The sequence below is a fragment of the Myotis davidii genome, unplaced genomic scaffold, assembly GCF_000327345.1.
Source record: "Myotis davidii unplaced genomic scaffold, ASM32734v1 scaffold38, whole genome shotgun sequence".
In the NCBI taxonomy this organism is placed as follows: Eukaryota; Metazoa; Chordata; class Mammalia; order Chiroptera; family Vespertilionidae; genus Myotis; species Myotis davidii.
The window spans coordinates 8,006,271-8,018,993 of NW_006291383.1; the positions used below are offsets into that span (position 1 = coordinate 8,006,271).

The following is a 12,723-nucleotide window of genomic DNA, read 5'->3' on the forward strand; positions in this document are numbered from 1 at the left end:
CTGTTGCTATGAGCAATCTTGTACACGTCTTGTGGTGCCCACAAGCACATGTTTCTGTCGAGCATAGACCTAGGAGTGGAATTGCCATGTTATACGTTGCACGTTAGGAGGTGCTGCCACCAAGTTTTATAAAGAGGTAGCACAACCTCCCTCCTGCCAGCAGTGTGAAGGCTCCTGTTGCCCCACACCCTATAGGCTTTCTATTCCCAGTTTGCAAGTGAGGAAGACCAAGGGGTAAAGTGCCTTGTACCAAACACAGCCAGCGAGTCCTGGTCACTCATTTAACCCCAGATATTGGCTGAGCTTTCACTGTGTGTCAGCCCTCTGCTGGGAGCTGGGGGCGGGGGGGGGGGGGGAGGGGGTCTCATTGGTTACTGATGCACATGGTCCATACCCTCATGGAACTTCTCATTGGGCTAAATTAAATCTGAACTCAGATCTGTTCAATGCCAACAGATGTTTATGCTTTTCTACTCTGTCATTCTTTCTCTATATTCCCTTGGAGCTCAGCAAAATGCTTGGCACACAGTAGGTGCTCAGTAAGTATGGGTTTAAATGAATGAGGGCATGGGAAATCTCAATAAGACCCTCCCTGCACTGAAGACCGCATCTATGGATGGTCTTCTGGATGCAAAACACAGGAAAAGAGTGTTATCTCTGGTGTTTCTGGGTTGATGAGCAAACCCAGGCATATTTAGTCTCAGGATAAGCCTTCATCAGGCCTTTACTTCTGGAATCGAAACTCAGGACCCTGTCAGGGGATCTCTGCACCCTTAAGAGCTGCAATTTATTATGGGGGAGGACAGGATGCCCATGGAGTCTGTGTAAAGTTTTGGGGGCAGTGGAAGCCCCACTCTAAGGGAGACTTAAGGTTACAAGAGGTAGAATCTCCTTCCGATCATCAACAGGCAGCTGGACACTCAAGCCTGGCCTGGGGAGCGTTGGCCGACACACAGCTGGTTGAGTTCACGAGCAGAAGGCTATTCTGTAAGGAGAAGAGTTGGTGTCAGTCACCAGCTTGTCCGCTCCTCCATCCCCCAGGTGCACAGGGAAGAAAACTCATCCACCCATGCCAGCCAAGGGCCTGTGCCCAGAGCATTCCCATTACAACTCTTTCCAAATGGTATCTGATTATTTGCTCTTATTGTCAATCATTCACTAGACTGTGAACTCCATGAGGGTGGGGGACTATATCTGTTTAATCTGCAACTGGAGTGTGTGGTCCCAGGTTTGGGGTAGGGCCAGTGCTCCCTAAAGGATTGAGTGAAGAGCTACAGTCTCTGGTAATGTGGAGGTTTAGGTGACTTAGTGGGGCCCAGCCTGCTTGTAGGAGTGCCCTCTGCTGTCCCAGCTCTCTTGAGGGCAGGAATGTGGTCTCCTCTAAGTGTTCTCAGAGCGTGTGCAGACACTGCTCCCTCAACAGGCCTCACTGGGGGTCCCAGCGGGGCAGCTCTTCCAGTCATTTTTCCATTCTGTGTCCTCCCTGAATGGATGCAGACACTCACCCATGAGGCTTTTCAGCAGTTTCACATCCAGCTGCCTGAGGATTTCACCAATTAGAGGGCATACCTGCACCACCAGCACAGAGAGAAGGGTCAGATCCAGGTTGGGGAAAGGAAAACTACAGGGCCTGTGGTGGAAGCTTAGACTCTACTGGATCTCCTTCCACATGGAATCGTGGCAGGAGTGGCTTGGCTTCCTTGTATTGAGTGCCAACTGCATGCTAGGTGCCATACACAACACTTCCACGTTTCATCCCCCTGAATCCTCACATCTTTATGAAATAGGGACTGCAGTGGTTCCTGCACTACAGATGGGAAACCGAGGCCCAGGGAGTCTAAGTCACTTGCCCAAGGATACACAGTCAGTAGAGGGCAAAATTGAACATTTTCATTGAGATCTTTCAGATTCTAAATCCCAAGATTTGAAACTCTTTGCTAAACTGCCAATATATATGCCCAGACCCTCGGACTGAAGGATGCCCAAGGCAAACACATTTTTCTCAAACTTACCTGATCTTCTATTAGATGTGGGATAACTTTTTCCAGGTTTTGTCTAAAATTGCGAACAAAATGTTTTACCTTTGCTGAGAGATCTCTAGAAAGAGAGGTAGATGTACAGAATAGATAAATACAGGCAAAACATTACTAGGTGCAGTATATTGACTACACCTTACACCATTATGTCATCTGTTGTTAGCCCTCTACAGGAGGCATCATTGACAGCAGCAAAGGAGCAATTCAGAGAGGCGACTTGTCCAAGGTCACACAGCGCGTAAGTGTAGGTTAGATTAGATTCAGGTCAGTGAGCTACAGAGTCCGCAAGTCTTTTCCCTGCCCTGTCCTCTCGGTGAATGTCTGGGATGATCTAGGAACTCGGTGAATGTCTGATGAGTAAATGAATGGACATCCACTGAAAACTTTGTTGCTTTCAGCATTCTGGACCCACATGGGGAAGTCAGAGAGAAAGCTTGCCTTCGGGGGACTCATAGTCTGTTGAGGTTGACAGACTTGGCCAGCCAGTGTATAGATCTTCCTTTAGCTTTGGTGTGTGTTTTTTATGTCTTGTTCACTGCTGTATCACTAGCATGAAGCATGCTGTGCCTGGCAAATAGTAAGTTCTCAGTAAATATTTGTTAGTGAATGAGTGGTGAAGAGGAGCTTTAGAGAAGGAAGGGCATCCCCGCAAAAGGATCTGCATGTGCAAAAGCATGGTGGTGTGAAAATAAATGGTGTGCTGATGAAGGGGTGGGTCCTTGAGAGAGACTATGGGGTAAAAGGCTGCAGGGTGGGGCAAGGGAGAGGACAAGTAGGCCTTGAGTGACATCCAGGAGTTTGCATATTGAGGCCATTGGAGAGCCACTGGAAGGTTTGAGGCAGCGGCTGGGGGACATGACTAGATTCTTGGGCTAGAAAGTTACTTCTGCTGCAGGAGGAGAATGGAGTGAAGGAGGTGAGGTACAGTCAAGGAAAGTCGGAGGAGGCTCCTGCAATGGTCCAGGAAGTGGACCATGGGCTGCACAGTGAAGGATGGAGAGCAGGGAGCAGTGGAGGCTGCCAGGAAGTCAATGTTGGGAGCCGGTGAAGATGGGCTGCAAGGAGTGAGGAGGAGGAAGAGTCTGGTTTCTTTCTGGGAAGGTGGCAGGGCCATCATTGGCAGGGAACACAGGAGAAGGAACAGATCCTGGGGAAAGGGTGAGATCTGTTTGGGGTCCGTCCAGGAGGTGGTGGAGATGTGTCAGGAAGCTAGGGCCAGCTAAGGCTAGTCAGGAAGGGGCAGCTAGGACCTTACTCAGTTAGAACTGTTGTATGGACGCTGCTGGGCTCCACATGGCAATTGCCTATTGCCAGATCCCTCCGGCCAAACTCGTCTTTCTCCAGCCAGAACTCCACGGAGAGGTTCATGCGTGCATGTGTCGTTGCAGTCTTGTTTTTGAAGGGCCTCCTGAGGATGAGAGAGGGAGGAAGAGGGCAAAGGGCAGGAGACAGAGAAAAGGCAGGAGGTGGAAGCAGCCAAACGAAGAGTGGCTCTCGGTGTGGATGCCACTGTCTACACTCCGAGTCCTTTTCAACAAACCAGCCCAGTGGGGCTCCACGTTGCTGGCGTGTTAAATCCTGTGCTCAATGGTTAAGGAGGAGACTGCTATTAGCCAGAGTGGTTCTGAAAATCCTTTTAATAGAGCAGATTAGGAGCCTTTGGAAATTCAAAGGTTGAGAGTTTACTTAATTTTTATGTTTTTACTGTTGAGCTGCAGCCTCCCTTTCCTTGAGGCAGTAGATGTTAAAGCAGGGGTGGGCAAACTTTTTGACTCGAGGGCCACATTGGGTTCTTAAACTGGACCGGAGGGTTGGAACAAAAGCATGGATGGAGTGTTTGTGTGAACTAATATAAATTCAAAGTAAACATCATTACATAAAAGGGGACGGTCTTTTTTTTTTTTTTTTAGTTTTATTCATTTCAAATGGGCCGGATCCGGCCTGCCGGCCGTAGTTTGCCCACGGCTGTGTTAAAGGATAGTTCGAACAGAAGAGAAAGGTGATGAGATACAGTGCTTCTCGTTTTTAAGTCAGTGTAGTGAATTCACAGAGATTTAAATGAGCAAATGATCTGCCTCCACCGACCAGTGATTGCCATCCACATTTCAGCTGAAGGAACTAAGGCTCAGAGACATGAAGTGACTTGCCCAAGGTCACACAGTGAGTGAATTTGGAAACCCAGATTTGAAACCAGGTTGGGGCCAGAAAGATCTGTGTTCCACAGGTTGCCAAATTCCCTCCCAGCCCACCCCCACGCCAGCTCCCTGGTTCCCAGTGAGGAGGAGGTGCACCTCTTACACGTGCTTCTGTATGACTTACACTCTCAAGTCAATGTCAAATTCAAGTGAGATGTCTGCCGAGAACCACTCCTTAGGGACAGACATCTGGATCCTGCCATAGTCCAGCTGAATGTTGTTGATGTTGGCGCTACACAAGGAAAGAACAGAGATCCAGTGAGGGTGAGGAACCTCAGACATCAAGGCCTCGGGTGACAAACAAGGCTGGTTTGTCTATAAAACGGGCCTGGCAGTGCATTTGGAGTCAGAGCCTTTTATAGATGCTCTGAGGGCAAGAGCCACCTACAGGAGCCCTAGGCTGCAAGCTGTCCCAGAGTGCCCTCGCAGTTCCACGCTGTCATATTGGTTTGTGTAGCCCATAGCCAACTGCAGACTCAGTACCTAGGCCTGTTCTCACACCAAGCCTCCCCGCTCAGTAGATGGCTCCACCACCTCCCCAGGTTGCCCAGGCCCAAACCCCAGGAACTGTCTTTGATTCTCTCCATCCCTCATTTCCACGTTCACACCACCAGCAAATCATGTTGCGTCTGCTTGCAAAATACATCCTGAGTTTGGCCACTTCCCACCACCTCTGTTGATTTTACCTGGTCCAGGTTACCATCTCTTGCTGTCTGGAGATACTCTAGTTCTTCTGGGCTGCGGGTCCTGATCTTGGCCTCTCTATGACCGTTCTCCATGTGGCAGCCAAAGGGACCTAACTCCCCTCTCACTCAACGTTCTCCACTGGGTTCTCGCTGCTCTTGGAATGAAATCCAAACTACCCACCACAGCCCTTTTGACCTTCAGTGCCTGGCCTCAGCTGCCATCTTGCTCACCCAGCCACATGGGACTTTTTCTTTTTTCAAACATCAATTTCCTTCCTACCTCAGGGTCTTTCCACTTCCTGCTACCCATGTCCCTCATGTTACTTGCTTCTTCATTCAGGTTTCTACCTAAGGGTTATCTCTTTTTTTCTTTTTAAATTGATTTCAGAGAGGAAGGAAATGAGAGAGAGCGAGAGGGAGAGAGAGAGAGAGAGAGAGAGAGAGAGAGAGAGAGAGAGAAACATCAATGATAAGATGGAATCATTGATCAGCTGCCTCCTGCATGCCCCATATTGGGGTTGGAACCCACAACCCAGACATGGGCCCTGACTGGGAATCAAACTATGACCTCCTGGTTCATAGATGAATGCTCAGCCACTGAGCCACACCAGCTGGGCAGGGTTACCTCTGTAGACAGATCCTCCTGATCAGCTCCCTCACCCTCACCCTTCACCTTGATATATTTGTCTTCTCCACATCTTCTTTCACCTGAAATTAGTTTTTTACTTTTGTGGCCTATCTCACTAACTAGGCTTTAGATCCCAAAAGGCAGTGACTATATGTCTGGTCTATAGGTGTATTCTCAGTACCCAGCCTAGGTCCTGGTACATAGTAGGCGCTCAATGAATATTTGTAACAGTTGTTTAAGGAATGGGTGAAGGGAGGTGATCATGGCTGCGCCCATCAAGAAAAACCCTGCTGGGGAGTATTGGTGCTCATTAAAATGGAGAGAATGAGGGATTTGAGTCAGAGAGTAGGGAGCTCCAGGCACAGCAGGTGTATGGGAGCATCTTTGAGACTGGGAAGCTGGGGAGGCCTGCATCCGTCAAGAGGAAGGTGTGAAAACGGAGGTGAGCAGGACAGGCCCAGTTCTGTGAGTTTAATTGTAGCTACTGATGGCTAGGCATCCACCATGTGCAGCAGAGAAAACTTCCCTAAACTCCCAGCGGCAGGGACAATTATTCTGCCCATTTCATTGATGAGGACTCAAGGCTGAAGCTTAGAGAGTTCAAATGCCTTGCCCAGAGTCACACAGCTATCAAGCAATAGAGCGGGGCTCAGATGTCTGGCTCTAGTCCTCGGTTCCTTTGGCACCCGGATGTTTATCCAGGCTGTGCTCTGGGTACCAGGGTTATAGATGAGGCCAGAATGGTCCAGTAATTTCCCCAAGGTTGATGGCAGAGCCAGGATTTAAATGAGGAAATGTTCACTCCCAAGCCTTCACTTTTAATTACTCTGCTGTGCTGCCTTCCCAAATACCCCCACTCCATCCTGGTCATCCTTCTACGGGGCCTTACATCTCCTTCCAATCTTCACTCATCCCAGTCCTTGAACTTCCATTCTCTAGCCCTGCCTTCTGACCCATAGCTCTATAAAGAGTCCCAGGGCCAGGGATGGGGTTCAGGGTCTCACCTGCCTTCTTGCTGCTGCTGGAGGCTCATGCTATCACCGATTAGCCAGGCCACCATCCCTGCAGTCACCTGCTTTGAGTTATTCAGACTGCCCAGGAGGCAGATGTTCTGAATTCGGCCCTCTGCATTGTGCTTCATGAGGCCCTGGGTAATAACTGGAAATGGATAAGGCGTCGGTGACATTGCACAAAGTCAGGGAAAAGGCGGGGGATTTGGAGTCAGGAGGCCTGAGTTGCATCTCGTGCACCCACTTGCTGAGTGCTTGGTGCCTGTCACCCCCCTGCCCCCAACACTGAGATCCATATTCTTCATCTGTGAACTTATGCTCGGCAGGGGTGATCTGAGGCTCCTGCAGAGGGTCTGGTGGGCAACAGCGGCTCAAAGGAGATCTTTGGGTTGAAAGTTCACTCAGAGCTGTATCTCTGAGTCTGGAGCACAGAGCCCAACATAGATGTAGGCCACAATCACAATAAATGTTGGTTGAAGATGAAAATAAGTGGGCAAATCAGTAGATGAGTGGATAAAAAAAGTTATGGTACATTTACACCACGGAATACTATGCAGCTGTAAAAAAAAAAAAAAAAAAAAGGAGACAGTATGGAGGGGACTGGGGAATAATATGCTAAGAGAAACAGGCCAGTCAGAGAAAGAAAAGTATCACATGATCTCACTCATATGGGGAATCAAATGAACAAAATAAACTGACGAACAAAATAGATCCAGAGACATAGAAGCATGAAACAGACTGATGAATTTCAGAGGAAAGGAGGGGGTGGAAGGTGGATGGAATGAGATGAGCTGAGGAACTTATATGCATATATGCATAGCCCATGGACACAGACAATACTAATAGTGTGGTGAAGGCCTGAGAGGGGTGGGTGTGAGGTGGAGGGAGTCAATGGGGGAAAAAAGGAACATTTGTAATACTTCCAACAATATAGATAAATTTAAAAGTTAAATAAAAATTAAAGTAAATATTCCTACAAGCAGCATATATATTGTACATACACCTTTGTGCATATGCTTCATAAAATAGATATCCAGAAGTGAAAGCAGTGGGCTAAGGGATCTTTTAAATTATGATTAAATACTGCCACATTACCTTTCAAAGCTAATATTTTTTAAAGTATTATGTTAACTTAAAATTATGTATTCTGCCGTTTTCATAGTTCAACATTGGGCACATAGATAAAGAATACTTTATTTATTTGACCATTTCTCTGTTATAAATTTTAAGTGGCTTCTAGTTTTCCACCAATAAGAAGAGTTGCTGTGTTTAAATTATCTGGGAATATGGGTTTTCAGTGTTTTAAATAATGATTTCTTAGCATGGTTAACATTTGTGCATACTTCTGAATTCTTTTCCAATTTTATGGTAGTATTAACAATTATATTTTAATTTGTCGCATTCATTAAACTTGATATGTAGACCTAGGGAGGTTGAATTTTTTTTCTATATGTGTTTTCTAGACTATCTTCTTTATATATATATTTCAGAGGAAAGGCAAGGGAGAGAGAGAAACATCAATGATGAGAGAGAATCATCAATTGGTTGCCTCATGCACACCTCACACTGGGGATGGAGCCCATACCTGGGCATGTGCTCTGACCGGGAATCGAACCATGACCTCCTGGTTCATAGGCTGACACTCAACCACTGAGCAACACTGGCCAGGCTTTCAGTCTGCAGGCCAACGCTCTATCCACTGAGCCAAACCAGTCAGGGCTGGCCAGGCTTTAATAAAACTAACTGAAATATATATATGGGCAAATAAAGAGAGAATAAATGTAAATCTTCTCACACCATGCCCAGAATAAACTGAGTGGAGCTCCCAGCAGGAAAGAATCAATTCCAAAAGGGAAAGGGATTTTAAAAGCTATGGACATGTTTAAGTTCTTCCTCTCTTGGCTCTAGATTCTCCTGCCCAGGATGGGTCCAGCTCTGACAAACCCCAGAGCTCACCATAAGACACATTTATTTCACTGTCTTGACCCTTCCTATGATCAGGACCCGTACTAGGGGTTACTGCAGAGCTGCAGAAACCATTGTTATACCTCACCCTCCTTCCTCCAGGATCAGCTCCCAGACCCCTTTTCAGTTCCCCATGTTTCTGCTGCCTGTAAACTGAAGTTGTGTCTGGAGTCACAGGTCTGGGTTCAAATCTTAGCTCTGTTAGCTCCCTGATTCTGGATTTCCTCATCTGTATAATACAGTGATGGTGAACCTATGACAGGCGTGTCAGAGGTGACACGCGAACTCATTTTTTTTTGGTTGATTTTTCTTTGTTAAATGGCATTTAAATATATAAAATAAATATAAAAAATATGTCTTTGTTTTACTATGGTTGCAAATATCAAAAAATTTCTATATGTGACATGGCACCAGAGTTAAGTTAGGGTTTTTCAAAATGCTGACACGCCGAGTTCAAAAGGTTTGCCATCACTGGTATAATAGGAGCAGTAATAATACCCACTTCATGGAATTCTTTTAAAAAATATTTTTTTTTATTTCAGAAAGGAATGGAGAGGGAGAGGGAGAGGGAGAGGGAGAGGGTGGGGCCCTAATCCAATAGGACTAGTGTCCTTACAAGGAGAGAGAGAGACCAGTGCATTCTCTCTCTCTGCAACACACAGAGGAAAGGCCATGTGAGGACACAGCAAGAAGGTGGCCATCTGCAAGCTAGGAAGAAAGGTTTCACCAGAAACAAACCCTGTGGGCACCTTGATCCTGGATTTTCAACCTCCATAACTGTGAGAAAGTGCCTGTTGTTTTAGCCACTTGGTCTGTGGTATCTTGCTATGGCAGCCCAAGTAGGCTGGCACAGATGAATACTCTCCAGTGCTGGGGAACATGAAGAGACAGGTATGCTTGTTTATTACTGGAGTTAGTGTAGACTGGCACTGACATTCTACAGTGAAATCTGGCAATCTTTGGTTAAATTGAGTTTTCATCTGCCATAGAGCCCAGCTATTTGTCTTTGGGTGTATCTCAGAGACGTTCCCCTAGAGACACATGCCAGGATGTTCATCTCAGAGTGGTGGGGAGTTAGAGACAACTCAAGTGTCCATCCCTAGGGAAATGGCCAAGTGGTAGTGAAGTGGATGAATATCTGCACCAGTCTGAAGCCACAGGTGTCAACAGTGTTCAGTGAAACCAGTCAGAAGCAATGAGATCTATTGGGCAATATCATTATGTAAAGTAAAAACACTGCATGCTTTACAAAGATCTGGGCATATTTAAACTCACACACACTGCAGTGCCTGCCAAGAAAGAGGGAATGGGAGTGCAAATAAGAGGAAAATAACATAAAATCAAATCAAAGAGGGGCCTTGCCCTGACTCATGATAATGATAATGTGCTATGAATTGGCGCATGACCAAGTCAGCCTCAATTGTCCGTACTTGAGGTCTAAGAAAAAAGGAAGAAAAGAGGGTGAGTGACTGACCCAATGCCAGACAGCAAGTCAGTGGCGAGGCCCAGATGATACCTTCCCCACCCACCCTGTGACAACAGGCAGAGCATGGGCTTAGCTTACTTCTCACCAGGGTGGATTTGCTGCTTGCGTGGACCTTCGCCAGGCCAGGCCAGGGCTGCTTGTGCAGTGCTGAGGGCAAGGACAGCAAACAGAGGAGGATTAGGAGCTTCCAAAATGGATGCATCTTGGGTTCTGGGACCTGCAGGTGTCAAGAAGGGTCAGGTGGCTGTGGGGGTGGCCGTTGGGATAGGTGGACTCAAGGTTTTCTGCGAGAAGATTTCATCAGAGTTAGCCCCCAGAATTCTGTGGGGGAGGTGTTGTGATGAGCTCTGGCAGCTGGTCACATGGTGAAGGCAGCAGGTAGAGCCTGGGGGGAGCCCAGGGCTCTAGCAGGGCCCTTGTTGCTTGGAGACGCCCACTAGAGCCCTCTGTTGGGTCATCCAGCAGGAGTTCTCTCCCAGATCCTGCACAGGCTGGATGTTGGTGACCTTTCAGTGAAAAAGTAAATGAATGAATGAATGAATAGGCAAGGATGGCTAATCTCAGGCTTTCTAATTGGACTCAGACTTTCTTAAGGGCAAGATCATACTCAGTGCCTACCATGATGCTTGTTTGCCAGAAACTAAGTGCGGCTGAAATGTTTGTTGAGTGACTAAGTGACAGTACATGGATGTGTGAGGATGGTTGATCTCTGAATCCCTCACCAGATTATCATGTTCTTGAGGGCAAGTGTGAGTCTAATTATCCTCATGTGTCCAGTGTCTCCCAGGTTTACCACATGGTAGTTACTAATGAATTCTTATGAAATGAAATGAATGCATGAATGACTGCTGGTTTGTGAATAAAATTTACAGGACAGGGACAGGAAGTCTTGAAGCCAAAGGATTAGGTTTACCTTATTGCTCTGGGGTTGGGAGTCAGAATGAATTTAGTTCAAGTCCCCCTGTCCTCACCATCTCAAGAAATGGCACCACAATCCACCCAGTTGCTCCAGCCCCAGCCTTTGGAGTCCCCTTGACTCCTCTTCCCTCATCTCCCACGACCCATATGTTAGGAAATCCTGCCAACACTTTCAGAATCTGACCACATCTAACAACTCAGCCACCATCTTGCCCTGAACTATTGCAGGGGCGCCCTGTGTGGTCTCACAGCTTCTCCCCTTGCCCACCTACAATCTCTTCCACACAGAAGCCTGAGCAATCATTTAAAGACATAAGTCAGACCATAGACTCTTCTGCTCAAAGCCCTCCAAACGTTCTCATTGCAAACAGAGTGAAAGCCAAAATTCATGCTATTCCTCTGGGCCCTGCAGGGTGCCCTGTTATCCTCCCTGACCTCACCTGCCACCACTCCGTCCCCCTTCCACTCCCCTGCTCCACACAGTTTGGATCCCACAATTCAGCTGCTGTGAGCTCTAAGACAAAGGTACTTTTCCCTCTCCCAGACTGTGGAGGATGTGCGAAGTCCTTTGCAAATTTCACAGCAGCTTGGCGGCCACCTTGGGCACTTGGCTTCTGGTTTGCTAAGAGATCATAACGACCCAGCATCACAAAGCAGAGTACAGAAAGAAAGATTTGGAACCAAGAGACCAAAAGCTTAATAATGAACACATTTTATTTAAAAGAGTAAGTTACATAAGGCATATAAAATACACAGAAGATGTAATACAGAATCAAGGTAGTGATGAGGGGAAAAAAAAAGGAGGATGAGCAGGTGGAGAGTAGGTTGGAGTAGTCACCCAAAGTGTTAATTGCTAATGACTTGAGGAACATGAACACCGATAACGGTTCCCCGGTGTTGACCATGAAGGAGGTCATAGTTATTTTGAGGAGTTGGGGGAAGGAGCCAGATTATCTAAAACTGAGCAGTAGATGAATGTAAAGGAGTAGAGACAGCGAATAACAATATCTTTTGAGAAGTTCAGTGGTAAAGGGAAGAAAAATAGGGTTACCAGGGTCAAGATAAGTTTTCTCCCATAAACCACAACTTTGTAGACTGTTCTTGCCTGAAAGTGCTTAGATGAGACCAACATTCTCACTTCACAGCTGAGCTACCTCAGGTCACAGAAACACTTCAGAAAACATCTTATACAAGAGAGGAAGCCTTGTTCTTTAGCTGTTGAAAAACTCCAGACCAGAGTGTTCATGTATCTTTGAGAAGGCTAAATTAACCCAGTCATCTTCCCCCACCTTTTAAATTTTATCATTTTTACCATACTCACTACTGGCTATAGCTATTGTTGCCTCTGCCCCAGGGTGGTATGGCAGCAGGACAGTCCACAGTTCAGAGATTAAAAAAATTTTATTGTGGAAAGATTATGTGGAATCATTACACAGATTCTGGTAATTTACAGGAAAACAGACTATACTCAGAGAAGTAGGGGATCTTTTAGACCAAGGTGGGTAATGAAATTCAAGGCAGCAGCAATTAATATGAACATCCACATAGGTTGTGGCTTGGAGTATGGAGGACATTCCAAAGAGGAGACCAGAAAACAGAACCTGATTCTTTGTGAAATAATCAAGATATTAATCAACATTATATCCTTTATAAGGAGGCTGTAAGCTAGAGCACAGTCTTTCTTCCGCCCCTTCCACATCACATTGGTACTGCTGTCCACTATCCATGGTGCTGAACCATAATCCTCCCTGAACACCCATCCACCCCTATTCCTGGATGACAATTTCTTGCTGCTCCCT

The 12,723-nt window shown here is 46.6% G+C and overlaps 1 protein-coding gene across 1 annotated transcript; it reads right to left on the minus strand.

The window, feature by feature from the left end:
* Positions 1–980: 980 nt before the first annotated feature.
* BPIFA3 (BPI fold containing family A member 3) lies at positions 981–10,208 on the minus strand. The gene is made up of 7 exons (XM_006764628.1): positions 10,085–10,208; positions 6,550–6,703; positions 4,356–4,463; positions 3,292–3,441; positions 2,013–2,097; positions 1,506–1,569; positions 981–985 (listed from the first exon to the last, which is right to left on the minus strand). Exons 1-7 carry the CDS (start codon positions 10,206–10,208, stop codon positions 981–983), a joined length of 690 nt encoding a protein of 229 aa, XP_006764691.1.
* Positions 10,209–12,723: the final 2,515 nt, after the last annotated feature.